Source organism: Trametes versicolor (assembly GCF_000271585.1).
Source record: "Trametes versicolor FP-101664 SS1 unplaced genomic scaffold TRAVEscaffold_13, whole genome shotgun sequence".
Classification (NCBI taxonomy): Eukaryota; Fungi; Basidiomycota; class Agaricomycetes; order Polyporales; family Polyporaceae; genus Trametes; species Trametes versicolor.
The window spans coordinates 559,551-584,698 of NW_007360333.1; the positions used below are offsets into that span (position 1 = coordinate 559,551).

Genomic DNA, 25,148 nt, shown 5'->3' on the forward strand with positions numbered 1-25,148 from the left:
GCCATCCCTCCATATGATTCTGGTACGTTCTACGATGTTCCGGACTATTCTAGACAGCGTCCGGATTACTTGCATTACTCAGCCATGGACTATCTGACCTTATGTCGATTATGCTCCCTTACTCAGCGTTACTCATCGCTCAGTCAGCGTCCTCTGGACGTCACATGCCCTCTTCCTATACGCTTACTCATCGTCCTCCCCAGTAGTATATAAGGAGGACTCTGCAGGCCTCTGCTCTTCAGTCGTTCTCTCACAGACTGAAGACCTCTCCTTGTGCGGCTTACAGCCTTCCAGGTTCAGAGTTCATCACGTCTTTCAGAAGGTGAGTTGCTATCAACTGGCTGTGCTATAAAACACGCTCATGGCTGGCTCGGCTTGTGTTATGACAGGGCGTCTTCAACTGGAACTGACAATTCGTTGGGTCCTTCGATATCCACCGCAATTCTCTTCGATGAAAAGCTGCCGGGGCCTTTATACGGTCTACCTTTCGTCGATCCCAACCTATGTCATTCGAAAATCTATCCCCCTGGTCGCCAGAGGAACAAGCGACCACTTCATGACCGCGAACGGAACCAGTTCCAGCTTGAACTGCTGAGCTGGAAAGCGATGCGGAATGCAGACATTCCTATCCACTCACTTCCTGCTGAGCTACTGCTTCAGATTTTCGAGCAGTTCATTAGGCCGGCCTATCTTCCAGACGTGCCACTATCCCAACGGCGCCCACCTGATGAAAGGCCTCGACGTCCATGGGCGATTCTGATGAGGGTGTGTCGCCACTGGTGCGCTCTCATCAGGAGCAGCGCAAGTTTCTGGAGGGACATCGTCATATCCAAGGACACGAAGTGGTTCGACCTCGCTTTGGGCCGTCTGGGAGGTGCCCCATTCCGCATAGAGCTCGCTCCCGGATGTAGCCTCAAAGCGGTTCTGCCAGTGCTCAAACGACACGCCGACCAGATCGAGAAGCTGGTTTTCGAAGGGGAGGTGCGCAACACGGATGTTCCCCACCTTAGATCCTTCCTTTCTCGCTCTTTCCCTCTCCTAAACAACCTCGCGCTCACGCTGAAGTCATCTCGCCACATACGCTCTGTAAAAAGTAGCGTCTGTTCGAGCTCTCCCCTCAGATGGCTGGACCTCACGCGAACCTCGTTACCTTGGACGAGCTCGCTCTTCACCCACCTCGAGGTCCTGTCTCTGACCGACTGCCGCTCGTCAACCCCAGCCCTTTCTTTCTCCAACTTTCTCGACGCCCTCGAGAACGGAAAGCGACTTCGATACCTTCATCTCGAACGATTCCTCTCCGCCGTGTTGGACCCTCAGACCTCCACCCCACATGAGCGTCTTATAACGCTCCCCCAGTTGCAGCACCTCACATGCTGCGACCTGCCAGCCAACGTTGGGCAGCTGATGACGCACCTCTATACCCCCGCTATCTCGCGTGTAGAACTCCTGGGAGAGTGCCATGACGTCGGCGCGCCCTCCACCGCCCACGGCTCCTTGCTCCCGGAAGATGCTAGCAAACGGATTCCCGTCCTACGGTCCATCACCCATGCATCCCTCAACGTCACCGCCCAAGACAACGACCTTCGTTGTTCCCGCCGTTCACTCGAGTTCGAGATGAGTTTGGTCGACCCCGATTCTATCGAATTCTGGGACGAAGGACCTTGGGTCGACAGGAGCTTGCGGCAGCTCCCTGCGATGCTCGGACCTGCGTTGACGGAGCTGGAAGTCGGCGGCTGCCTGGACGTCTCGCAGGCGACTTGGGACCGCGTGTTCGACGCGTTCCCCGCGCTGCAAACGCTGCTCATCCGAGAGTACGAGTCTGTGCGTTTCCCCACTGCCATGGTCCAGGACCCACGCCTCTTCACCAAAGGTTTGTCCAAAAGTTGCATATTTGACCTGCCTTATATGGTAATAGGCCTTGTCCCGGTTGCATATTTAAGGACCCAAATCGAGACTAAGCGCCCGTTAAGCGCTGAAACCCTTGTCCGAGTTTGCATATTTTGCGCTCCAAATTGGGCGTTTGTGGGCGCCTAATTGCCATTTCGGCGTCTAAAGGCGGCACACGTGCAACTTGGCGTCAAACCTTGTCCAAGTTTGCATATCCGAGGGTCAAAAGTTTGCATATTTTGGGCCGAAATTCGGGGTTGCTGATGGACAAACCTTTGGTGAAGAGGCGTGGGTCCTCATGGTCCACTCCCTCGCCGCTCCTCCCTTGCTCTCAGCCTCACACTACTCAGGCTCTACCAGCGCCGGAAGATCGCCCCCGGTATCGCCCCGCGTGCGCTGTCCAAACCTCAAGATCCTCAGGATCGACGGCTGGGATTGGAGTAGGCGTGCATTGGCCCAGATCCTGGATTGCCTGCGCGTGCGCGTCGCGCATGGCGCGTCTAAGCTGGAGTACCTTGGGATAGATGCAGAGGGGGATGGATGGGTGCCTGAGCTAGCCCCCGTGCTGGACAAGTACCGCCCGCGGTTTCTTGCAGTCGTGTGCGAGTTCGATATTTTCAGGTACTGGTGGTAGTATATTTTTCATCTGGGGTCGGACCATCATGGGGTATTTTTACCTTGTTTGGGCACGAGGGAGCTCGCGGCACGGCTGAATGTATATCCATGCATCTTACGTTTACCTTTGCTTACCTTTGCTTACCATCTTATTCCATACATAGGGCGAGGCCTTGTCGCTACTGGCACAAGACTGACAGTCCGAAAATGGGGGACATCTACGATACGGCACATTCTATCTCGAGGCACATCGACGAAGCTGTCGTGGAAGCACGTAACGAACTAAACACGGCGATCTTACTCACGCCCTAAGCACGCCGCGCTCCTCTACTTGTCCAACCCGTCCGACCACGACTCATACTTGTCGATCTCCTCCGCCAGCGCCCTCATCGTCCCGCGCGTCATCGCGATCGCGTCCTTTCCCAGCGGGAAGTGCCGCGGCGGGTCCGGCAGCTTCGCAAACTCGATGATCTTCCCCACGGCGCGCGCGGCGTCCGCCAGCGGGAGCTCCGTGGCGGTGTCCACCGCCTGGCCCGCGCCCTTGAGGAACGCGCCGCGGAACTGGTGCACGGGCAGCGCGGGGTTGGCGTACGCCGGGTGCTGCGGCACCATGATCATGTTCGTATCGTTGAACGCGGAGGTCTTGAACGAGCCGGGCTCGACGAGGGAGACCTGCGTGGTATGCGTCAGACAGGCTTATCCCGACTTCGAGTGGTGTTAGGAGAGAGGCTACCTTGATGTTCCACGCAGGGTCGAGCTCCTGCGCGAGCGAGTCGGTGAACCCCTCGAGAGCTGGTGCGCAAGCAAAACCAATCAGTAGCCGCATAATGCGCCAGGTGTGCTCGGCGCTGGCTGGCGGAGTATGCTCACCGTGCTTCGTCGCGACGTAGAACGCGATCACAGGTATGCCCGTGAAGCCGGACGCGCTGCTGTTCTGGAGGAGCAGCCCGCCCTGCGGCTTATTCTCCTCGCGGAAGAAGCGCACCGCGCGCTGCGAGACGTGCACCGCGCCCCAGAAGTTCACCTCGAACTGCTGGCGCGCGACGTCGTCCGGCATCGCCTCGGCCTCGCCGACGACGACGTAGCCGGCGTTGTTGAACACGATGTCGATGCGGCCGAACGCCTCCTTCGCCTGGATAAATGCGGCGTCGATGTCTGCGAGCTTCGTGACGTCGAGCTTGATGACGCGGAGGCGGTCGGCGGGGTATTTCTGCGCGAGGTCGTCGAGGACGGCGGGCTTGCGGAGCGTCGCGACGACCTTGTCGCCGCTCTCGAGGGCTTGGATCACGGTCTCGCGGCCGAAGCCGGAAGACGAACCGGTAACTGTGGAATGACGGTCAGGGCGAGCCCACAACCTGCCGGTGAATGAGACGAGGGAGATACTCACTGAACCAAACACGAGATGCAGACATCGCTATGATGGAGGCTGGAGGATGAGAATTACTGGTGTTTGAAGCAGTGGTGGTGGTGTGGCGTTGTACGACGGCTTGCGCAGCGTGCATTTTATACTTCCGTTGTAATCACGTTCATAGCGATCGACGGGCGTCGCGCAACGCGCACAAGGACCAGGAAAATCTGCTGAACCGAGGAAACGTCAATGGTAGCGGACGCCAAGTCGGTTCCGATAGCTGACTGAGCTAAGTAGCTGAGTAAGATACCCCGTCGGCGTAGACGTATGTGGGTCAAGTCGCTGTAGTGATACTCAAATAAGTATGAGCTTTCCGGGCCGTAAATTTTGCTTACTAGTACCGACTACCGGGGTTAACTCGAACTTCCCGAAGGCGGCAGATCTAGTGAGTCTATGCTCTCAGTTGAGGAGAGACCGTAGACGAATTTGAGCGTACAGTTCCGCGGGCCTTCGCAGAGCGCTATCAACGAATTCCGAAGCCGGCGAAGGCGATATTTCCGGTATATATTCAACCATATGCAGCCCTCATATGCAAAAACAGATGCTTCGTCTGGTACGGTGCCAGATAGATATACCTGCTACCGCAACTTGCGATAAAATCGTCAGTATAGGCTGCCACTCGCAGTTTGTCAGAGGTTGTTGACTGACCTGAATATCACAACTACCGAGCGAAGGATACGTTCGCCAAATGTTTTGTCTTGGTCAAAAGTCTGACCCACCCTGCCGTCCGAGTGAGTGGGCGAGAGACAACACCGCGACACAAATAGAGGAACCTTTGCCTCTACGGGCGCTTAGTACAGCACTATCACGTCATGCCAGTGACGCCCACCGGCTCCCGGTAACGAACAAGTACTCGCTCAAGCGCTCACGGCTGCTCGCAGGCCTCCACACACACTCTTCACACGTTTGGTGCAAACGGTCGAATTTCTAAATCAATTCACGACCAACACATCCTCCCACAGGCCTACCGGCCCAGATCATCCGACCACGACTCGTACGCATCGATCTCCTCCGTCAACGTCTTCACCTTCTCGCGCACGGCGGCAACCGCGTCCTTTCCCAGTGGGAAGTGCAGCGGCGGGCTCGGCAGCCGCGACAGCGCGATGATCTTCGCGACCGCCCGCGACGCGTCGACGGGGGCAAGGTCCTTGGAGGTGTCCACCTCCTGGCCCCCGCTCTTGAGGAACGCGCCGCGGAAATTGTACACGGGCAGCGCGGGGTTGGCGTAGGCCGGGTGCTGCGGTACCACGATCATATGGTTCGCGTCGAGGTCAAAAACGGATGTCTTGAACGCGCCGGGCTCGATGATTGAGATCTGGGTAGCACGCGTCAGCCACTGGTTCCGCGCCCGAAGAGAGGCGTAAGAAACTACCTTGATATTCCATGCAGGGTCGAGCTCCTTCGCAAGGGACTCGCTGAAGCCCTCAAGGGCTATTCCCACGGCAAGAGTCAGTAACAGCAGAGGGAGTACGCTCGTAAAATATACTTACCGTGCTTCGTCGCGGAGTAGAACCCGACGATGGGCATAGCCGCAAGGCCCGCCAGACTACTATTCTGCAGCAGGAGTCCGCCCTGCGGCGTGTTCTCTTCGCGGAAGAAGCGCACCGCGCCCTGCGAGACATGCACCGCGCCCCAGAAGTTGACTTCGAACTGCGGGCGCGAGACGTCGTCCGGCATGACCTCGACCTCACCGATGGCGACATAGCCGGCGTTGTTGAACACGATGTCGATGCGGCCGAACGCGGCCTTGGCCTGCGCAAAAGCGGCGTCGATCTCGTCGGGCTTCGTGACGTCCAGCTTCACGACGCGGAGGCGGTCGGCGGGGTATTTCTTCGCGAGGTCGTCGAGCGCGGCGGGTTTGCGGAGTGTCGCGACGACTTTGTCGCCGCTCTCGAGGGCTTGCATCACGGTCTCGCGGCCAAAGCCGGAGGAGGAGCCGGTGACTGAATGATGGACGGGGTGAGTTGGCACTTGTATAAGATATGAGGAGTCACTGGTACTCACTGAACCAGACGCGAGGTGCAGACATTGTTATGATAGAGGCTTTGAGGGTTGCGGATGTGGAATGTTGGTGTGTGCTCTACGATGGACTGGGCGACGTCCATTTTATACTACCCCTTCTATCCCGTACGTGCCTTTTGACGATCCTTGCACGACGCAAAGCAGAACCTGTCTGACAAAGCTGCAGAAGCCTGGCAGAGGCGCTACCAGTGGGCGGGCATCAGTTCTATGAGGCTGACTGAGGTGTCTCTCAGACTCTCACCGTGGTCCAGAAGGCTCTTGAAACGCTCTTGAAGCTGAAGCTGAGTAAGTTGCGACTTGCATGGATGCGAGCCGAAGGTATTCGTCGCTTGGGGCGCTTATTGGTGTGATTGTCGCCCGTACCTCGAACATTTCGCTGGCATACGGTCCGATGTGGACCTCCGGTTAACGGGATGCAGAGAACGTTGCGCATGTAAAGCTCCATATCGTGAATCTTGATTCACTTTCTTTGACCCTGGGCGATAGTGACACTGATGCGGCGGTGCAACGCCACTGTGTGTTCGCCGCTCCAGGCGTGCCGTAACGATGAAATGCTTCCTGGTTTTGAGAGACGATCAGTGATCACGCGAGCTGAACGAGTACGTCAGTCAAGCCCATGCGACGTTGGAAAGCGCGAGTGGAAAGGCACGTACTAGTAGTAAACTTAAAATGTATTGCCCGCGGGTAGCGCGTCTAGACTTCCCACTTGTCCGTTCGACTGCATTATTGGACCGTAAGCCTGCGACAAGGTTGCACTAAAATGTAGTCGAACATTGACTTCCTGCGCGGGAGTATCCAGATCGCGCAGCCGCTAGTGTCATGACAACAGTCCGCGACTCCGCGCAGGTCCACCGCCAAGGCTGCCCGGTGTCCCCTTCGAATTCAAATTCAAGCCCAGCCCATCCACGGGCGACAGTGCGGCTGCAAAATGGCAGCTCGCAGGAGCACTGCCAGTGCGGGGGGACTGCGAGAGCCTCGAAGTGCATATAAGACCCGTCGCTTACGCCAGGTGGCTGCACCCACGGTTGCTTCTGCCCAGTATGCGCTCCCCCTTCTGCCTTCTCGCGCTTCTCTTCCTCGCGCCGGCGTTGATCATGCACCCCGTTGCGCAAGGCGCACCTACAGAAAACATCGGTGAGTAAGAGAAAAGTCAACGTCTCATAGCGAGGTGGAATGCTCACGTTCGTCGTAGCGCCCGTGGCCGACGTTAAATCGGATGCGGCATGGCTCGCCCGTAGGAGGCATATAATGGTAGCTATTCGACGCACCTTCTTGTGCGACGCGTCTGATTGCGTCTGTTAGGAGATAGCCAGACGACAGGTTGAGCAGGCTTGAACTTTAAGTGCAGCTTGTCTTCCGCGTCGAAGGCGGCAGGGCGTTTACCGCAGCGACCTGGAGAGACACAGAAATCAAACGTATGCAGTATGTTATTGTACGATAGAAGGTTGTAGAGAGCCACCGCCCGGGGCGGGGTCAAGATAGAGGAATTAGACGAGCACCAAAATCCTGGAAAGAAACGGTTAGCTAGGTTATGGGGTTCGAATAGGCGCGACCTTACCACATCTCTCGGAAGCGATACCAAGAATACGCCACTGGAGCCTAACACACAGCCCCTTCATCACAGTTCCCGTGCCCGCCTCCCGCCCGCCGCCGCCCACTCCGCATACTCCCGCTGGTTCTCCTCCACCGCTGCATACACCGCGCGCCAGTCCAAGCAGCGGCGGATCGGGTTCGCGTCCACGGGCCTGATGTTCGACGGGTACTGGTACGGGTCGAGGTGCGTGTCCCCGCGGCACAGGATCATCTGCCGGATGTAGTTCATGCAGTGCCGCGCGGGCTGCTCCGTGCGCTGCGCGCGGGGCTTCGTGAGCTGCTCGCGCATGATGTCGAGGCAGCGCAGCTGGTGGAACATGGACGGCAGGAACGGCTCGCGGGACGCGCCGAGGTGGACGAGCCCGTCCCCGGGGACGAGCGCGGACCAGGCGGCGGAGGCGTTGAAGCCGTAGTGCAGGCCGCTGTCGAACTGGAACGCGACGGGCTTGCGCTCGACGTCCCACACGCCTCCTGTGACAGCCAGTCGGTATGTTTGCACGCTCGACAGGTAAAAAGGGCTGACCGTTTATGGGCTCCGGAGTTTGCAGGGAGTAGAGCCGCGTTAGGCTGACCAGCTTGTAGGCGAAGTTTATACCGAGCAACGTCAGCACAAGCACGAGAGCAATGGACTCAAGTCGGTGAGAAGACAACATCGTGTAAGAAAAGGTGGAAGGGTGGAGGCAAGGTCGAAGAGAACCCCTGCTAAGACCAAGCCTCTGAGCTATAGGGTTTCCAAGAAGCAAAATAGCGCGGACAGCATGTCGAGGCTATGCACTGCATGCAGGAGGTATTCGGGCGGCAGTGAACATCGAGGTTGAGCGTACATGATGGCGGCAACCAGCGACGATCTTGCCTCAAGAAACAGAAGCTTACACAGTGAATCATGATGGTCAATGCATACCAGAGAGTCTTCCACTGATCGCGGACCGCAGGGACTCGGAGATCGGATGTATGAACAGCGTAGGCTATAATCAAACACGTCGGACGACCGGGGATTTGTAGAGTCCCATACCACCCTGGTACCTCAGTTGATGGTCAATGAGATACGTAGGCATGTAAACTCGGTTAGGTGATTGAGTTCCAACTCTGGGCTGCCTAAAAACAAAAGCCTTGACGACAGTGAATAGGGAAGCTCGTTCTCCCGACTTACTGGGACTGAGATCACCTCCACTTGCCTGTACACATTACGCACAGTTCAAGCGACAGGTGTACAGGAAAAGGTGCTTCGCGGTTCTGGCGTGTGGGTACGAATGAGGGAAGAGGCCAAGCCTGCAGTTTTAGCGCTGCATATTTTCGAACTCATCCTACGCCGCCACGTGGCCACGCGGCCCATGCCAGTGGCAGTGAGCGGTGACCCCGAGCCTCCTTCCATGTTCCAACCTGGTTCCAACCGTCATCTCGAGCGGCCATGTGTCATAGACTGGCGGTGTGCTTGCAACACATCAATGCTGTCCAGGTATGTGCGGATGGCGAATACTGTGCACCGGATGTTATTGAACAGCACAACGCCAGCACTGCCGTAGCACAGCACTCATAGCGCTCCAGTTAGTGGAATGCAACCGAATACTGCAATCCCCTTCAAGGCATTCTCTTCAGAAGAATGGGCTGTGCCATCGCAGCTTTGCGAATCCAACCATCGCACTTGGATGCTGTGTCGCATGCAGCTCTTAGGATGTGTGCGATAGCTCCTCCGCGACACTGAACGCCCACCCTCCATCCCGCTATTCGCCTATCCACAACGATGCCATCCAGACAGGCTCTTGAAGAGCACGCGTCCCTTCTCCATGACCGAGACTCCTACGAGCTGGAGGACGCCTACCACAACCACTCGCCATGTACGTGTTCCTCATGAAACTGGATATTCTCCATTACACTCGCTTATAGTGAACTGCAGCACCGGAAGGGGAACAGCCCGCGTGGAAACAACCCACCCGACGCCAATGGGCCCTATCCTGGGGCTTCGTCCTGCTCGGCGTCGTCACTCTCACCGACCTCCTCGCGCTGCTCTACATGTCGCACATCATGGCGACCGTGTACGCCGATGTGGGCACCACAGACCTCGAGTTCGCGAGCCCGTACTACGGCCTGGCGGAGCTGTACGAATCCGGCTCCATTAGCGCATCGCGCATCGACCCCATTCTTAATACGCCGCGCGTCGTCGCGCAGGTGTTCAGCGATCGCCCGAACGAGCTCGCGCCCGTGGGTGAGCACGATGTGTTCGTGAAGGTGTTCGGGACGCTCTCTCCGCACGAGAAGCACCTCCGCGTATCAGAAACCGTGAGTGGCCCTTCCCCCACGCCGTACTCCTCCCGCGCTGATCTCCTCTATTCCGATCTGTCAGACCCATACGATCGCTCAGTTCCGCACGGTCGAGTTCGGTATGGAAGACTGCGCGCTCGTCATCCGCCTCCCTGGCGCGGATGACCGCATCGAGAGCAAGGAGCCGTTCCGCTTCAATCCCCAATCAGCACTCGACGTCTACCGCCTGGCCGCGCCGAAGCCCCTCGACGTGCGCACGCTTTCGTATGCCTCGCGGCCACGCATACAAGAGAAGGTCGCGACCGTAACACCACGCGCGGGCGAGACCGAGGTGACGCGCTTCCCGTGCGCGTGGAGCACGCTGCACACCTTCGAGATCGCATGTGCACCACACGCGCGATCGGAGTGTCTGCTTGACGTGTGGTCGAGCCAGAACACGACTTGGGGTGAGTGACCTGTGCTGCTGCTCTGTGTAATGCGGAGAACTGACTGGCGTGTTGGGCAGGTGTCTACATGTATCAGCATCAGACCGTCTAGAGCCGGTGTGTGCAATGCGACACCGCATATAGCCTGCATCCCGTTGCTCCGTGGAGAACATATCAGGACTGGAAGCACTGCGAGATTGTAACTCGGACGAGCGAGTGATAGCCTAATCAAGAACGATCCGAACGAGGATGTTTGAGCCGGAATGGCATGCTGCGATCCATCGACCGCAGGGGCTACTGGACGATCTATGCGGCTCCGAGCTGGGCGGGAAGCGCCACGATGGACACCGCCCTTCCCTGTCTTCGAAAGTCCCCCATCTCGTAGAGTTGGACCAGTAATGCTGTTGCAATAAACGTTCATTATACCCTCCCTCATCGATAGACTGATAGCCCACGTACCAGTGCGACGGCGATGCACCAAGCTTGCGCCGCAGAGGCTGCACATTCCCGTTCAACCTGATCAAACACAATCAAATTAGAAGCGCGCCATATGAGCCCGGTACGCTCTCCGGCGTCCGCCTCGGACGTTGTACTCGTGCTTCGAGAGGCTGTGGATTCGCGCCGGCACCGGGCGCCACGAAGCACGCCCTGCCACACGAAGCTCAAGTTGGCAGCCATCTTCGTGCCACAGTCGCAATGAGTCCCTGCGCGGTGGGAGTCGAGACAGATGATGAGCGCGGCCGAGACGCGACCGCAGACAATCATCCCGCCGACTCGGATTGTTGTAAAGTGTTTCCAAGTCGCTCAGCACCGGTATGTGGCCGGTCGGGAGCCCGCTCGCCCCTCGGATCCGTGCGGTACTTGGGGCACTGGACAACGTCAAGCGACAGTATAGACCCGAGATATCGCACCATGACTTTGACCTGCGCCCAACCATGATATCCCGCTGCTCTGCCTATCTTCTCCTCGCTGTCCTCGCAGCTTTGAACGCGTACCTCGATCTCCTGCATGTACGAGCAACACTCCATGTAGCGAAAGGGCGCACGCCTCCGCCCTCTCATTACAGTGAGCACGCCCTTCATCGTCCTCACCGTGAACGCACCTGACGGCGACGCTCCAGCCTTCATCGACGACGACTACGCGCCGCGCCTCCCCCTCCCCTCCGCACGCCGCGCCGTAAAGCTCACATTCGAAGACAGCGCGCGCTACGCGCTCTACGCACCCGAAGCCAACGCCGAGTGGCTCTCCACGGCGACTGTTGGCGACGGGAACGTGCACCTCGGGCCCGCCGCGCGCTTCTTCGTCGTTGGGGTCACGCACCAGCTGCACTGCATGCGCGCGTACCGCCAGGCGCTCGCGCAGGATGCGCCGGTGCGCCCGCACACGCACCAAGGGGGCCACCTCGCGCACTGCCTGAACTTTCTGCGCATGTCGACGCTGTGCGCGGCGGACGTGGCGCTCGAGCCGCCAGATGCGCTGGCGCGCGAGCATGGGAGAGGCGGGGCGGGTGGGGTGCATGAGTGTGTGGATTGGCCGGCGTTTTATGACGAGATGAAGGCGAATTACGAGGGTTGGACGGCGTACCAGGAGTCGGACGTGTAACGTGTTGCGCGAGTTTAGGCGCAGTCGAGTGTGCAGGCGCAGATCATCGGCGGGGTTGGACGTGTGTAGGTCGTTGTGGATCACTGTTGGCAGTCACCGCCACTTGTAGATCACAGTCGCATGTCGTGAGAGGATGTCGCGTTATTGATTGTTAAGATCTCAAACATTATGAGACTACTTCGACCGTGTTAATCAGGGGATGTTGTAGCTGCCGATGACCAGGAGATATACGCACCTGTTCATCTGTTTGCTACCTCGCGACGCCTTCGTAGCCTACTGCAACTGCGGCCTGGGGTATCCCCGCCTCCACATCGTTATCCATCTCACCCTTCAGATTCTCGTAAAACGCCGGAATCAACCCCGCCTTCTCCCTATCTTCCGCATTGAACGGGCCCTTCAAGTCTCCCCTCCACCCGCGCCTCACCTCCTCCCTGAACGTCTCCACCGGGTCCACGCCCTGCTTGGCACACACCCACGTGAACCAGCGGTGGCCCGTCGTGACGTGCGTCACCTCGTCGTGATGGATCGTCTCAAGCACGCGCACGCTCTCCGCGTCGCCCGCGCGCCGGAACTTCTCGATCGTGCCCGGGTTCACGTCGAGCCCGCGCGCCTCGTGCACGAGGTGAATGATGGCGAGGCGCGCGCGCAGCGAGGGGAACGTCACCTGCGCGGACTCCCACAGCCCGGCATGTACGGGGAGGGAACCATATGGGGTGGGCGGAGAGAGCGCGGCGAGACGCGCGGTGAGGAGGGAGAAGTGCTTGGACTCGTCGAGCGCCATCTTCGTGAAGTCTGCGAAGAACGCGGGCGGGAGGTCTGGATGCGAGGGGCCGTATCTGGCGATGATGTCCCATCTGTGCAGGAGAGGTGAGTGATGGGCACGCGCATATAGTCGCATATGACTTACGCAAGGTCAATTCTGGGGGATTACACGTTAGTATTGGCCGAATAACGCAGAAGGCGTCCACTCACGCCCACTGCTCGATGTTGGCCAACGCATGCAGCATAACTGCCCTGTTCTTTCTTCGCGCCATCTTGGCCGGATCGACCGTGTTTCGCGCGTATGTCTCCTCACGCGGAGGGACTTCCGGCGGTCTTGGCGCCTTCGTCGAGCGATGTCCGATGGACTTGAGCTGGCCGGTACGGAACTGCTGCACGGCGTGCCTTGTACGTTGCACCTGTATCAGCGTAAGCTTGTATAGTGCTGCCAGGGAGCAAAAGACGCACCTTGAGCATAGGATCCGCTGTGTTCAGTATGAGGACCGCCCACTGGATTAGAGTCGTGGGTGGATTCTCTGCTGGGATGACGGGTTCCGGTTCTTTAGGTTCGGGCGAAGATATAGAGAGGTGGGAGAGATCAGGGGGAGGCGGAGGGGGGTCGGCAAATTCTGCACGTATCTTCAGCATTTAACACGGCTAAGAGGAGCACATGTTGCTGACCTTCGGAGACCGGTCGAAACTCTACCAGTCGCCAACTTCGACTCCCCTCGGGTGTCTCAACCCAAATTTGCTCCGTCCCTTCATCGTCCACGCGAATGTCGGTAGCATATGTGCACGCCTTCAGCCCAGTCTCGCTGTGTCCCGTCTTCATATCGAAATCATATCTGCATGTTCCTCAGCGCAATGGTCTCGTATGGGGTTGACAAATAGCGGACCTGTGCCAAGGACAAACTGCGACAACACCAGTGTCGCATTCCTCAATCTCCGCATGGGACATGTCGGCGCCGAGGTGAGGACAGTTGGCTTCCATGACATATATCTGGTCGTGCAGGCTCTGAAGGGTAGTCGCGCGATCATCGTCTCCGCTCTCAGGGAGTTGTGTCGGGGTCAAGCGGAAGAGGATGAGGGAGTGATAGCTGCCCTCTTGCGAACGAAGCGTCAAGAAGAATCGAGAATGAGTTGCCAGCTTCGTGAGTGGTGACACTCTGTCCTAGGTTTGGACGTTCAACACCAGAAGATATCTGTAGAGTTGATGCACGTACCTCAACCACCCTGCCGCGAACTCATCTGACACCGCAGTCTTGAGTATATCTCCCACAGACATTCCCTCTCGCTTAGTGCTGGAAAATTGGGGTACGTTGGTTGATAGAGGGCTTGTGTGATTCCGACGAATTACAGGTCTACCCTCCACTTTGCAAGTCTGGAAGTGATATCAATTTGCGGACCACCTACGCGGAACGAAGCGAATAGATTTACCTGGAGAAGGCTTGAAGGTGAGGTAGTACAGCCAGAACACACTCCGATACTGTACAATGGCCTTCCAATACGATTCCTGGGAAGCACAAGCCGAGAGAGCATTCACACGTCTGAACGATAGCGAGAGGCAAGAAGAGAGACCGCCGGGAGCGGCGCTTACTACGCGCCTAGCCAACACGCGGCACGCGACAGACGCGTCGCGCGTTTAACGCGCGAAGCTTGGCTTCAACTATATGCAAAACGCAGGAAGCGACGAGCCAAGCTCTGATAGGACTTACGGGTTGACGTAGTGCCAAAATGGTGCTAGTAATTACATGATGAGGGAGAATACATGATAGGTAGCAAAGAAGACGAAGAGAGATAGAGTGCGCGTGAACGTGTATGCGACAGCAACCGACATGCGAGGAAGATACCACAGAGAGAAGACGCAGCTAGCGAGAACTTAACGACTTCGCGACGATGGATAACTTATAGTCCTTGCTCATCGCCGCGGCCAGAAAACACTCACGCTAACCTGTACCCAATGCTGCGCCTGTTCGGCGACTGCGGCCTCGCGTGCAGCAGCATCCAGCGCGGCATCCGCGTCACCTCCGTGACAGTCGAGATCGTCGTAGTCGTGGTCGTGCGCGTCGTCGTGATGTGGTCGCGCTCCTCCGTGACCGACACCGTCTCCGTCGTCGCGGGCGGAGACACCGCGCGCGCGCTGCGCACCTCGACCTCCTTATCGTGCTCGTCTGCAGGCGCGCATCGCGTGTAGTGCCAGAGCTGGCAGGGCTCCCCGGGCCGAAGGCGTACGAGCTGGATCTACAGAGGGATGTCAGACGACCTGCAAGGTATGTCAATGTAGGGGTCGGCATACCTTCGTCCCTGGGGTCTTGCTTCCCCATTCTGCGAGGTCGAAGACAAAATCGGTGTTCGGCCATGAGATCCTGAGCGCATACAGTCAGCGAATACTCAAACGTCGGCACCAATGAACTTACATGATGCCCTCATTCGTATGCTCCACGTTCCAGCTGACGGGGTACGGGCTTGCGACAATGGCAGCATTCTCCCGCAGACCGTCCTCAGTGGTGAGGTACAGCGGGTGGCCCTCCTTCGACCGCCTGACACAGCGGATGACGTATCCGTGTCCACTCGGGATGAACTCCCACTGTGAAAGTACAACGTGTGAGTATATGCTTTTGCAGCAAGGCGAAAGCACATACCTGCTGGTTAGGCCCCCCATGCATAGGGTATCCAATGAGCGTCTTGTTGTCCGCGCCCGACATGTCCACCGCCGTCCCGCTCCGTGCGTTCAGCAGCACGTACGTCCCCGGGGTCCACACGCCGCCAGCAGGGGTGGCCGTGCCCGAGCGCGCAGACACAGCAGTCGCGTCGCTCGCCTCGGACTCGTGGTGCGCAGTGTGGTGCTCAAGGCCAGGGGGCGACGCGTGCTCGTGCTCTTCCTCCTCCACCGGCGCGAGAGCCTCCTCGGACTTCACTGCGGCACGCGGCGTCGTCACCGTGTCTAGTTCAACTGGGGGCTCGGCGTCCTGGTACACGCTCAGGAGCTGCTCTGGGGCGTCGTTGCCTGAGCTCTTGGTCTCCGGAGTGGACTCTTCTGCTGCGAACGAGCCCGGGCCGCCGAGGGGGATGAGCCCTGTTCCGAGGTCTCTCTCCTCGGCGGGCGCCGGGTTCTGGATGTGCGGGACGTCCTGCACGTCGTACCCTGGTACGCGCACCTCATCCGCGGGGTTCGGTGACCGCCAAGGTTCGAGGGGGGGAGACTGGGACGGGGTCGCGGGCGCAGGAGTCGGCGGTTCCGCACCAGGCATGGCGCTCGCCGAGCGCACAGACGCAGTGTCCGTGGTGGAGCGGGCGAGCTGGGCAAGCCGCTGGCGCGGGCTGCTCGTGCGTGAGTTCATGTCGCTCGGTGCGTTTCCCATCTTGTCTGTCGAGGTCGAGTGCTGTGTCTTGTCGCTGTTCGACTTGGCTTCTGCCTTGCGCTCGCGGCCGAAGAAGAAGTGCTTGAAGGTGTGCGAGGACGAGGTGGTGGTGGAGGACTTGTCGGTACGGTGGCCGCGTAGACGGATGCTGAGGCTCTGGAGGTGGGGCATTCTGAGGGGAGGGAGGGAGAGCGCTGTTTAACAGTGTTGGTGATCCAGGGGTGCACTCTGGAGGGTGGAGGCCATGAGTCTGGCGGCGCGCGGTGGACGCCTGCCCTCGGCGTGCATTGGAGAAGGTCTGCTATCCGCAGGCAAGCTCGCTGCAGCACGCAACGCGTGTTTCATACCACTGGTGCTGTCTGGGGGTACTTCTGAACTTAGACGTCGCTATTGGTTCGGTTCCGTGGGGTTTTATTGTCACGGTCTACACCGTGCAAACCATGGGACTGCTAACAGCTGTCGGGCTTGCCTCTTCAACACTTGCACTTCGTGGATAGAAGCACTGCAACATAATCAGTCGATGTGTTGTAGATGTAAAACATATTTTGTGGTGCAAATCTCGTGGATCTCAGAGAGGCCCTAACTCGACCTGTATGTCGCGCGGCTTTCGCATGGCGTCGAAGCCTACACGAGCGTGGTCCTGCCCTCTGATTGATGAGGCTCGTATCGTGCTTGAGGTGCAATCCAAAGCGTAGCCGTGCGGGCGTATGTCTTCTTGCTGAGCGATGTTGCCTGCCCCCCGAACATCGTGGTCGCGGTCGAAGAGCGAGTTGGCGGAAAGAGGTGGTCGCGCTTCTTGGGCGGTAGCGGCTGCACGTGACAAGAGTAAACTCGCGTCCGCGGCGCGCGCGGTCTCCGCGTTTTGCCCTCTCCCCCAACCATCCACACTCTCCACGTTCCGCACACCCACACGCGCGCGCAGATATGACTGAGGAGCAGCAGCAGGAAGACGTGAAGCCGAAGATCAACCTCGTGGTCGACTTTGAGGGGCAAAGTGAGTGGTTGCGGGAAGCAGGCGGGGAGGCGCGTTTGGCGGGGCGCTGACCGGGTGTATACTGAACGCATCGGTATGGCGCACGCGTCGCTTAGCGTGCACGGTGAAGGTGAAGCCAGGAATGCCGTTCAAGAAGCTGTTCGAGGCTGCAGAGGTGCGTTCACTGGCTGTATGCATGGATGCTAGGTTGACTGAGGAAACGTTGTAGAAACGGTTCCAGAAGGAACCAGGTGTGCACATACGTCTGAGCGTGAAGAAACACGGCTAATCCGAGGTCTTCAGGGACATTCAAGTTCACATATGGTGGACAAAGGTTACGTCCAGAAGAGACTCCCGCAGAGGTGCGCCTCCTCCGCGCAGTCATCCATGGTTTCCTGCTTACCAAATACACGAATCACAGCACGGTATGGAGGACGGCGACGCCATCGATGCTCATCTGCAGCAGGTGCGTGTGTTAGTTGTCGAGTCCTATACAGCCCCCTAACGCCACTGCGGAAATTTCAGCTCGGTGGCGGCGCGTGGTAGTGGGGTGATGAAAAGGCTGATGCTGGATCTGCGTATTGTACCATTTTTCACTTATTCTCATCGTGTACTCTGGTGTGTTCTTTATCTCTCTCTGCCTATCCCGCATCCTTCAGACATGGCGTGAATCAAGATCGGAGGAATACTCGGAGACGGGCGCTTATGGTCCATTCGGCGTGCTGGATTCAGTTCTATGCTCTCGTCTTCAACCATCATCGTCGTCGTACATCGGCATCCACAGCCAGCGTACCATATTGTTCATATAAATATTCGGTGCCTGATCAACTTCGTAAGCAATGTTCAAGAACAACCTTGACGACGCTAATTCGTCTATCAGCTACACCTGTGGCTGTCGCCCGGTCAGCTTGTCGCGTACCCTTTCTTGCCTCCACCGGCGTCCTCACCAGCCTGTCGTCGCTGCACGTCTCCGGTGGTGGGTTACTACTACGTGTGGGACATCGTTCTCGAGTCCCTCCCGGCGATGCAGACGCTCACCTTCGTACTACCAAGCCCGTACAAACTACCGTCCAGCTGATATTCCTTCAAAATTCTCAATCCAGATTCCAGATCCTCCAATCCCTCGCCTCCAAGGGCTCCGCTCCGAAGTGTCCCATGCTCCAGGTCCGGATCTCCACCGAGGTTCCGTTCAAGCGTGAGGAGCGTCCGATGGAGATAACGTTGAAGTACTTGCGCGCCCGTGTGGCGTGCGGGATGGCGCGCTTGAGACATCTCGCGCTGACGATACACTGGGAGACGGACCTGGACGGTGTGAATGATGTGGCCGACAATTCTCGTTCGAATAGCGTCCACGGAGGAAGTCGTAGAGACGGATTTAACGCTCCGGAGTCTGCTGCGTTGCTCATCTCGCGGGAGTCCTCGCACGTCTGGATCTCGGCCCTCTGCAGTATTCATTACAGTACCTGTTTCCGTTAGATGATTGAACATGGGCGACGGAGAGCGCCGTCTCGAACAATTTGTACGATGTGCACTGCCAGCTCAGAGTGAGGCGGAGCTGTGTTTCAACAAAGACCGGGCGCTTGTTGCATGTTCGAAACTCTGTTCTCGACCACGACGCCGACGCTCTCAGCTCGTTCTTCTTGCGGCGTTCATGCTCCCTGCTGCATACGTGCACTAGTACGTTGAGCTCTCACTAGACATGTATCGCAGCATGGCCTCCTAATGAGAATCGATTCCATGTAACAGATATAGCACGGCCGTGTCAATAATGGCCCCGTACTGGGGAGCCGTCTGCTCGCCGCCTGTGCTTATGAACGAGAAGTCGCCGGGACCGTTCTACGGTCTTCCCGCAGTGGATATCAACTCCCGAACTATTCAAAGTTGTCCTCGCCAAGCAGGCAAGCATAACCTGTTCGACGAGCGGCGGAAGTTCGAGCTGGAGCTCCTGAGCTGGAGCGCCATGTGGAACGCGGATCTTCCCATCCACTCACTTCCCGCGGAAGTGCTCCTGCAAATATTCAAGGAGTTCCTTCCTCCCACAGATCCATCGACGGAGGCGCTATGCTTTCGCAACGATGGGTACGTTTCCCGCTCTACGTACAAGCGGCCCTGGACGCGCCTCATGGGCGTTTGTCGACACTGGTGCGCCCTCATCAGGAACGCGGAGTGCTTCTGGGGAGACATCGTTAACTCAGAAGACCCTCACTGGCTGAAAATTGCATTGCCTCGCCTGGGCAAGGGTTTCCTCCGCGCCCGGCTCAACGACGACCGCCACCTAGAGGGAACCATACCGATCCTCCTGAAGCACGCCGACCAGCTCAAACACTTGAACATTTCCGCCCGTGTGGCCGAATCCAATTCAGATCCCCTCGCTTCACTCTTGAATTCCCCTCTGCCAGTTCTTGCTAGTCTGCAAATGTCCCTGCAACCCTCGTACCATCACGAGCATCCTCTCGGTCGGTTGTGCTTTCCTGACAAAAACCACCCGAGTCTCACGTCACTGAAGCTGACACGCATGTCTCTCTCTTGGACCACATCGCTCCTTGGCCATTTGCGGACCCTCTCTCTGTCCAGCTGTGAACTTTCCACGCCATCTCTCGCTCTGTCGGGTTTCCTCGATATCCTTGGGGATGGCCAGCACCTGGAAGACTTCTCCCTGGACCGCTTCCTTTCTACGGCATTGTCACCTCAAAGCTTCGCCTCGCACGGGCGTCTTGTGACTCTCCCCAAGTTGCGCCATCTCCGCCTTACCGAAACTCCTTTCGATATCGCGCGGCTCTTGGGCCACATCAACGTTCCTAACACCTGCTCTATATTCCTCTCCGGAAGAAGCAACTATTACGATAAAGACGTCAGCTTTATCTCCATGCTTCCGCAAGAGCGTGCTCGGGTCGCGTTCGTCGGGTTCACCACCGATGTCACGTTCGTCATGACACGGCTGGACAATGTGATTTACTGTCGTAGCCCGTTGGCATCCTGCGAGCTAGATCTCCGTTGTTCAGCTGGATACGCTAAGGGCGACCATTGGCTTGGCGTCGGGCTCTTGCAGCTCGTGGCTCTCTTCGGCCATGGACAGTGCGCATTGACCAGCTTGGACATCACCGGGCAACTGCATACCCCCCACTCCTCCATCTGGCTCAAGGTACTCGCCGCCTTCCCCGCGCTCCAGACCCTGGTGCTCCGCGGCTACAACGTCTTCCCCTCGTCCGCCGCTCAAGCGCTGGCCACACCCCCGGTCGTCGTCGGCGATTCGGAGCAAGGAGACCCGTCCCGGCCCCGCGTATGCTGTCCCTCCCTGAAGCACCTCAATATTCGTGGATGGGGCTGGAGACCCGCTACTGTGGAAGCCGTCTTGGACTGCCTTGGGGCCCGTGTCGCTCTTGGGGCGCTGGAACTGGAGTCGTTGGATTTGACTGCACATTGGGAGCGGGCGGAGGAGAAGGAATGGGTAGCGGCTTGGGCGCCATATCTGCCCCGACTGCGCGGGGTCGTGGGTCACTTGAATGTTCACTATAGCGAATGAAGATTGGTGTGTAAGTACCTAGGCTTCTTCCCACCGTACGCCAGGAGCCGAGGCTGGATCCAGGTCGTGCACCTGAAGTGCGATGAGCCCGCCAAGCTATGGAACTACACGACCACGCAGCGCGCTCGCCTTCTCGACCAGAAGTGTGAAGTGTGCACACTCTATCTCTCCTTCTCCCCGGCACACAACGCGGTGTGATTGTTGGACGTATCAACGTATGGAGCTAGAGTGCGAGCGAAGATAGGTATTTTATATGAGACATGCATAGTTGTCGCAAAGAAACTTGAGCGATCCTGCAGTCGAGCACCGACCTCGCCAGGATATCGCTATCACCACCATCCGTCAAGTTCAAAGTCATCAACCACTGCGAGAAACCGCGGGCGGTACTTCTCCAAAATGGGAAATATCTCCGGCACCCACCGCTCCCCTTCACCATCCAATCCAAAGTACTCCAACCTCGATGCGCCGTGCGCGGCACGCACGCGCAGGCAATCCAGGATCCGGCCCAGCCCCCGTCTACCCCAGTCCCAGCCGTCGATCCTGAGATATGTCAGCGCTGGGCAGCGTACGCGGGCGGAGCGCCCTTTGCCAGCGCTGGTAGAGATCGATCGCGCGGGGGCGGCGGAGAGGGAGCGGAGCATGGTAGTAGGGAGGAGACCAGACTCGTGCTCGCGGACGACGAGCTTTTCCAGCGAGGGGAAGGCATCAAACACGCGGTCCCAAGTCTCCTGCGAGACGTCCAGAATACCGCAGACCTCCAACTCCGTCAACGCGGGCCCGAGGAAACCAGTGAGCTGCTGCAGCCCCTGCTCTACCCAAGGTGGCTCGTCCCAATATTGCCTGTCGGGGTTGAGAAGGCACAGCTCGAGGGATGTCCGCAAGGGGCCAGAGAAACGGAGTCCATTCTGGGTGGCAGTGACGTCGATGATTGCACGGGTGATGGTTTGCAGGACGGGTAGTGGTGTACCAGGATATTCTGGGAGTAAGGAGGCGTGGGCGGTGGAAGGCACATTGCCATTGCAGTCCCCCACAAGTTCGACGTGCGAGATCGCGGGGGTACGGAGGTGCGTCATCAGCCGCGCAATGTTGGATGGCACATCGCTGCACTCGAGGTGCTGTAAACCGGGGAGCGTAACAAGACGCTCATGGGGCGCCGAGGTTTGGGGATCCAACGCGGCCGAAAGAAATTCTGTGAGGTGGAGGTATCGAAGGCGTTGTCCTTGTTCGAGTACGTCGAGGAAGTCCGGGAAGGGAAGTGTCGCGGTCGATAAAATGCAATCCGTCAGAGACAAGACCTCGAGATGAATTAGAAGCGACTTCTTCCAAGGTAGCGAGGCTCGGGTGAGCTCCAGCCATTCGAGACCAGGATGGTTGTCTCCTACAGCGCATAATTCGCTGTCTGTCGAGTCCATCTTGATTGCAAGGCTCCTCAGGACAGGGAAAGAGCGCGATAGAAAGGACTCAAGGCGGAGAGCATCTTCATCGCGTACCTCCCCCTTGAGGATCAGCTTCTCGATGCGACCAGCGTGCGCGTCAAGGGTTGGCAGAACCGCTTTGAGGTTGCAGTCGGCAGCGAGCTGTAGACGGATCGGCGAGTTTCCCAATCGGCTCAGGGCGAGTTTGAACCACTTGATGTTCTTGGATATTGTGATGTCCCTCCAGAAAACGGCTCCGTTCCTGATAAGGGCACACCAGTGGCGACACACTCGCATCAGCGGTGCCCAAGGGCGCCGAGGCTTAAAATCAGGTGGAGACAGTTTGGACGGTAGCTTGTCCGGAAGGAGCGCTCGGACGAGTTGCTCGAAGATGTGCAGGAGTATCTCCGCAGGGAGATAGTGGATAGGCAGGTCCGCGTTCCACATCGCCTTTCGGCTTAGAAGATCGAGCTCGAACTTCGTCTGTCTGCGATGAAGGGTCATCTTGTTCCTGAGATAACCCGGGGTACGAGTTTGCGTGCAGTGACAGGAGTCGGGATCAATTGGAGGGAGGCCATATAGAGGCCCGGGTAGCTTCTCATCCAGGAAGATCATCCCCAGCCTTGTCGTGTTCTTGACAGGCGAGGATGGGAGTCTTCTGCCGCTGTACAATTCACAACACTATCTTCAGAATGGCTTTGTAGCAAAATCTGACTGGAATCTTGTAGCAACTCACTCATCGACGGGTGACATCGTGGCAAGGGAAAACATCGTGTCGGCAACGTGTTCAATGGTCTAGCTTGTTTCGGCCATACGCAGAGTGTCACTAGACCCCGTGGAAGGCAACGTAGTCACGTAGAACGTAAAATTTATCAATGGTGATGCTTTGAGGAATGAAAATGCAACAGTAGCATACCTCGGATGGTGGTGCGGGTAAGAAGAGACACTGGGCGCAAACAAGCGCTTCACCGCGCGTTCACCTTCAAACTCCAGAATTTGTCTCATTCTGATACCCATTGATATGCACGCAAATGATCATTCATAGTACTTATAGAATCCATATGTTCTGGGGATGTGCACGGGCTCGAGATGGAGTACAGGCCCTCGTGAGCCTCTTCACCGATTCAAAATCTCGCGACGAGTTTGAGTTATATACGTAGATCGACTGTCATCTCCTATATAGTCAGCCACGGAGACTAAGTTTGAGTCGACAGCATTGATTCGGATAACACATGGCCCCCTCATAACACTCTCGCATGTAGCTTACATTATGAGTGAAAAACGAGTCTTCCTGGTATGAACACTCTTGTACCACTGCGCATCGCTAAGGAGGATCAAATTCAGCTACGAGAACAGTGGCCCTCCGTCGACCGCGCAGCCAAGTGGCCGCGCGTGGTCAGGTCTCCTTCGCAAGGACGAACTGGTCGACAAGTTCACGAAGCCGGTCAACGTGATGCTCCTCGACCCCCCTGCGAACGGGGCCCGGGTCGCGTGTCCTCAACGTTAGGTGCTCCAGCCTTGGTGTCCCGCTCGCAGCGCGAGACCGCAAGCACTCCAGGACCGCCACCACAGTCCTTGGTATCCACCACACCGGGTCGATCGTGAGCTCCTTCAAAACCGCACAGCGAACCGGGCAGTGTACCTCCCCGATCTCCGGATCCCTGGCGTTGTCGCTATAAGAATTGGAGGCGCTTTGGAGGGAGCGGAACAGGTCGTCGACCATTGTTGGCTCAGGTGCCCAGCCATAGTCGTTCAGGGACAACGTCTGCAACGTCGGGAAGGCGTCGAACAGGATGTCCCAGGTGGTGGCGGAAAAACTGAGTATGCCGTTGAGACGCAGATCGGTCAACGCAGTTCCGAAGACCATAGGCAACCGGAGTAGTTCCGGCTCCATATCCCAGATGGAGAGGTGTTCGTTGACGGACATTTGAAGCTTGATGGAGCCAGCGCAGCTGAGTAATCTCTGCCCGGCCCAGTGAGTGAAGTGGAGAGAGGAGATAGCTTGCAGGGCGGGAACTCGTGTGAGATCTTCGGGGAGCAATTTGGCCGTCAGGGTGGTATCGACGCCGGCAAAGTTGTTGGGATCGTCTCGCGCTTCTTGAAGCTCAATGGAGGAGATTGCAGGGGTATGGAGGTGTGTCATGAGCTGAGCAACATGAGCGGGCAGGTCGTGGCAGACGAGATGTTGCAGCTCAGGGAGTGTGACCAGATGCTGGAGTGGAACGACGGTCTGGGGAGATAGTGCAACGGAGAGAAAGTGTTCCAAGCGCAGCTGCCGGAGCTTCTGGCCGTGCTCCAGCAGATCGAGGAAATCGGCAAAGGGTAGAGGAGGAGTTGAGAGTCGACAATGTGTCAGAGATAGGGATTCAAGGCCGGAGAAGAGAGACGGGGTCCAAGGCAAAGACACCCGTGTGAGGACTAATGTTGTGAGGGTTTGGAGACGACTACTGCTGAGGGTGGGGAAGAGAGGGGGGTGCGATGATCTCTCCGCCGAGAGTTCTAGGTGCTTGAGGATGGGGAACGACCGGGATAGGAATGGCGCGACGAAAGACTCGTGTATCGGCTCCCTGAAGCTCAGCCCTTCGATGTGATACACATGCTTCAGCAACAACGGCACGACCGCTTCGAAGTTGTGCCAGAGCACTATGCGTATCGGAGCACCTCCTGAACGGAACAAAGCTACTTCAAGCCAACGAGTCTCCCGGCTTCGGACGTCGATGTCCGTCCAGAAGCAAGCTGTGTTCCTGATGAGGGCGCACCAGCGTCGGCAGACGCAAATCAGACGCGCCCAGGGACATTTCAAGCTGCCAGTCCTGTCGATGAACGAGTCGTGCGACGGAAGAAAATGTTGGAAGATCTGGATAAGGACCTCCACCGGCAAAGTATGGATCGGCAGGGAGACGGACAACAGAGGTCGGATTTCGGTGTCAACTAGCCCAACCACCGCCGATCTAGGAGATGGAGAGCCGTCTAATCAGAGTTGTTAAGCAGGTACACATCGGTACTCGTGAACTTACCGACACTCATTGTCAGAAGACATCGCAGTGTAAGGCAATGTAGAGAATGAACGTCGTCGAAGGCGATGGTGGCTCGGATGAAGAGTCCGAGGGTGTATTCAAGAGCGACGATGGCGGGAACGCCCAGCCATCAATGGTAGGATTACTGCACCTGATGTGTGCAATACCACATATTTCAACTCCCTCTTAGCTCAGTTGGTAGAGCGCGTCACTAGTAATGACGAGGTCAGTCGTTCAAATCGGCTAGCGGGAATCATTTTACCCCTTCAAAATGTCGTTTTGCCCTTC

At 57.7% G+C, this 25,148-nt stretch overlaps 12 protein-coding genes and 1 non-coding gene across 13 annotated transcripts; 6 read left to right on the forward strand and 7 right to left on the reverse strand.

The window, feature by feature from the left end:
• Positions 1 to 759: 759 nt before the first annotated feature.
• On the forward strand, positions 760 to 2,521 carry TRAVEDRAFT_53090 (uncharacterized protein; the record flags this gene model as incomplete). The annotated part of the gene is made up of 2 exons (XM_008046036.1): positions 760 to 1,870; positions 2,172 to 2,521. The coding sequence occupies 2 exons, from the start codon at positions 760 to 762 to the stop codon at positions 2,519 to 2,521; spliced, it is 1,461 nt and encodes a 486-aa protein (XP_008044227.1).
• A 308-nt stretch (positions 2,522 to 2,829) lies between these two features.
• TRAVEDRAFT_53091 (NAD-P-binding protein) lies at positions 2,830 to 3,914 on the reverse strand (the record flags this gene model as incomplete). The annotated part of the gene is made up of 4 exons (XM_008046037.1): positions 2,830 to 3,174; positions 3,236 to 3,294; positions 3,373 to 3,825; positions 3,890 to 3,914. The coding sequence occupies 4 exons, from the start codon at positions 3,912 to 3,914 to the stop codon at positions 2,830 to 2,832; spliced, it is 882 nt and encodes a 293-aa protein (XP_008044228.1).
• A 960-nt stretch (positions 3,915 to 4,874) lies between these two features.
• Positions 4,875 to 5,939, reverse strand: TRAVEDRAFT_135202 (NAD-P-binding protein; the record flags this gene model as incomplete). The annotated part of the gene is made up of 4 exons (XM_008046038.1): positions 4,875 to 5,225; positions 5,280 to 5,341; positions 5,401 to 5,853; positions 5,915 to 5,939. 4 exons carry the CDS (start codon positions 5,937 to 5,939, stop codon positions 4,875 to 4,877), a joined length of 891 nt encoding a protein of 296 aa, XP_008044229.1.
• A 1,611-nt stretch (positions 5,940 to 7,550) lies between these two features.
• On the reverse strand, positions 7,551 to 8,178 carry TRAVEDRAFT_53093 (uncharacterized protein; the record flags this gene model as incomplete). Its single annotated transcript, XM_008046039.1, has 2 exons — positions 7,551 to 7,996; positions 8,049 to 8,178. 2 exons carry the CDS (start codon positions 8,176 to 8,178, stop codon positions 7,551 to 7,553), a joined length of 576 nt encoding a protein of 191 aa, XP_008044230.1.
• Positions 8,179 to 9,466: 1,288 nt separating this feature from the next.
• On the forward strand, positions 9,467 to 10,321 carry TRAVEDRAFT_174711 (uncharacterized protein; the record flags this gene model as incomplete). The annotated part of the gene is made up of 3 exons (XM_008046040.1): positions 9,467 to 9,802; positions 9,867 to 10,230; positions 10,290 to 10,321. Exons 1-3 carry the CDS (start codon positions 9,536 to 9,538, stop codon positions 10,319 to 10,321), a joined length of 663 nt encoding a protein of 220 aa, XP_008044231.1. The 5' UTR covers positions 9,467 to 9,535.
• Positions 10,322 to 11,144: 823 nt separating this feature from the next.
• On the forward strand, positions 11,145 to 11,811 carry TRAVEDRAFT_134403 (uncharacterized protein; the record flags this gene model as incomplete). Its single annotated transcript, XM_008046041.1, has 2 exons — positions 11,145 to 11,274; positions 11,330 to 11,811. 2 exons carry the CDS (start codon positions 11,145 to 11,147, stop codon positions 11,809 to 11,811), a joined length of 612 nt encoding a protein of 203 aa, XP_008044232.1.
• A 250-nt stretch (positions 11,812 to 12,061) lies between these two features.
• TRAVEDRAFT_61064 (DUF455-domain-containing protein) lies at positions 12,062 to 13,855 on the reverse strand (the record flags this gene model as incomplete). Its single annotated transcript, XM_008046042.1, has 7 exons — positions 12,062 to 12,665; positions 12,719 to 12,730; positions 12,784 to 12,989; positions 13,039 to 13,199; positions 13,252 to 13,415; positions 13,467 to 13,736; positions 13,794 to 13,855. The coding sequence occupies 7 exons, from the start codon at positions 13,853 to 13,855 to the stop codon at positions 12,062 to 12,064; spliced, it is 1,479 nt and encodes a 492-aa protein (XP_008044233.1).
• An 881-nt stretch (positions 13,856 to 14,736) lies between these two features.
• TRAVEDRAFT_155409 (uncharacterized protein) lies at positions 14,737 to 15,326 on the reverse strand (the record flags this gene model as incomplete). The annotated part of the gene is made up of 4 exons (XM_008046043.1): positions 15,213 to 15,326; positions 14,988 to 15,157; positions 14,867 to 14,936; positions 14,737 to 14,811 (listed from the first exon to the last, which is right to left on the reverse strand). Coding segments are annotated over exons 1-4 (378 nt in total), but the record flags the coding sequence as incomplete, so codon positions are not given.
• Positions 15,327 to 16,856: 1,530 nt separating this feature from the next.
• TRAVEDRAFT_75003 (ubiquitin-like protein) lies at positions 16,857 to 17,685 on the forward strand (the record flags this gene model as incomplete). The annotated part of the gene is made up of 6 exons (XM_008046044.1): positions 16,857 to 16,926; positions 17,022 to 17,080; positions 17,135 to 17,156; positions 17,209 to 17,267; positions 17,327 to 17,371; positions 17,431 to 17,685. The coding sequence occupies 6 exons, from the start codon at positions 16,857 to 16,859 to the stop codon at positions 17,449 to 17,451; spliced, it is 276 nt and encodes a 91-aa protein (XP_008044235.1). The 3' UTR covers positions 17,452 to 17,685.
• Positions 17,686 to 18,523: 838 nt separating this feature from the next.
• On the forward strand, positions 18,524 to 20,428 carry TRAVEDRAFT_75004 (uncharacterized protein; the record flags this gene model as incomplete). Its single annotated transcript, XM_008046045.1, has 2 exons — positions 18,524 to 18,582; positions 18,652 to 20,428. The coding sequence occupies exon 2, from the start codon at positions 18,674 to 18,676 to the stop codon at positions 20,426 to 20,428; it is 1,755 nt and encodes a 584-aa protein (XP_008044236.1). The 5' UTR covers positions 18,524 to 18,582; positions 18,652 to 18,673.
• Positions 20,429 to 20,757: 329 nt separating this feature from the next.
• On the reverse strand, positions 20,758 to 22,347 carry TRAVEDRAFT_53099 (uncharacterized protein; the record flags this gene model as incomplete). Its single annotated transcript, XM_008046046.1, has 1 exon — positions 20,758 to 22,347. The coding sequence occupies one exon, from the start codon at positions 22,345 to 22,347 to the stop codon at positions 20,758 to 20,760; it is 1,590 nt and encodes a 529-aa protein (XP_008044237.1).
• Positions 22,348 to 22,990: 643 nt separating this feature from the next.
• Positions 22,991 to 24,883, reverse strand: TRAVEDRAFT_75006 (uncharacterized protein; the record flags this gene model as incomplete). The annotated part of the gene is made up of 2 exons (XM_008046047.1): positions 22,991 to 24,794; positions 24,861 to 24,883. The coding sequence occupies 2 exons, from the start codon at positions 24,881 to 24,883 to the stop codon at positions 23,240 to 23,242; spliced, it is 1,578 nt and encodes a 525-aa protein (XP_008044238.1). The 3' UTR covers positions 22,991 to 23,239.
• A 157-nt stretch (positions 24,884 to 25,040) lies between these two features.
• TRAVEDRAFT_t216 lies at positions 25,041 to 25,113 on the forward strand. The gene has a single exon. It is a non-coding gene; the product is annotated as a tRNA-Thr (tRNA).
• The last annotated feature ends 35 nt before the right edge of the window (positions 25,114 to 25,148 follow it).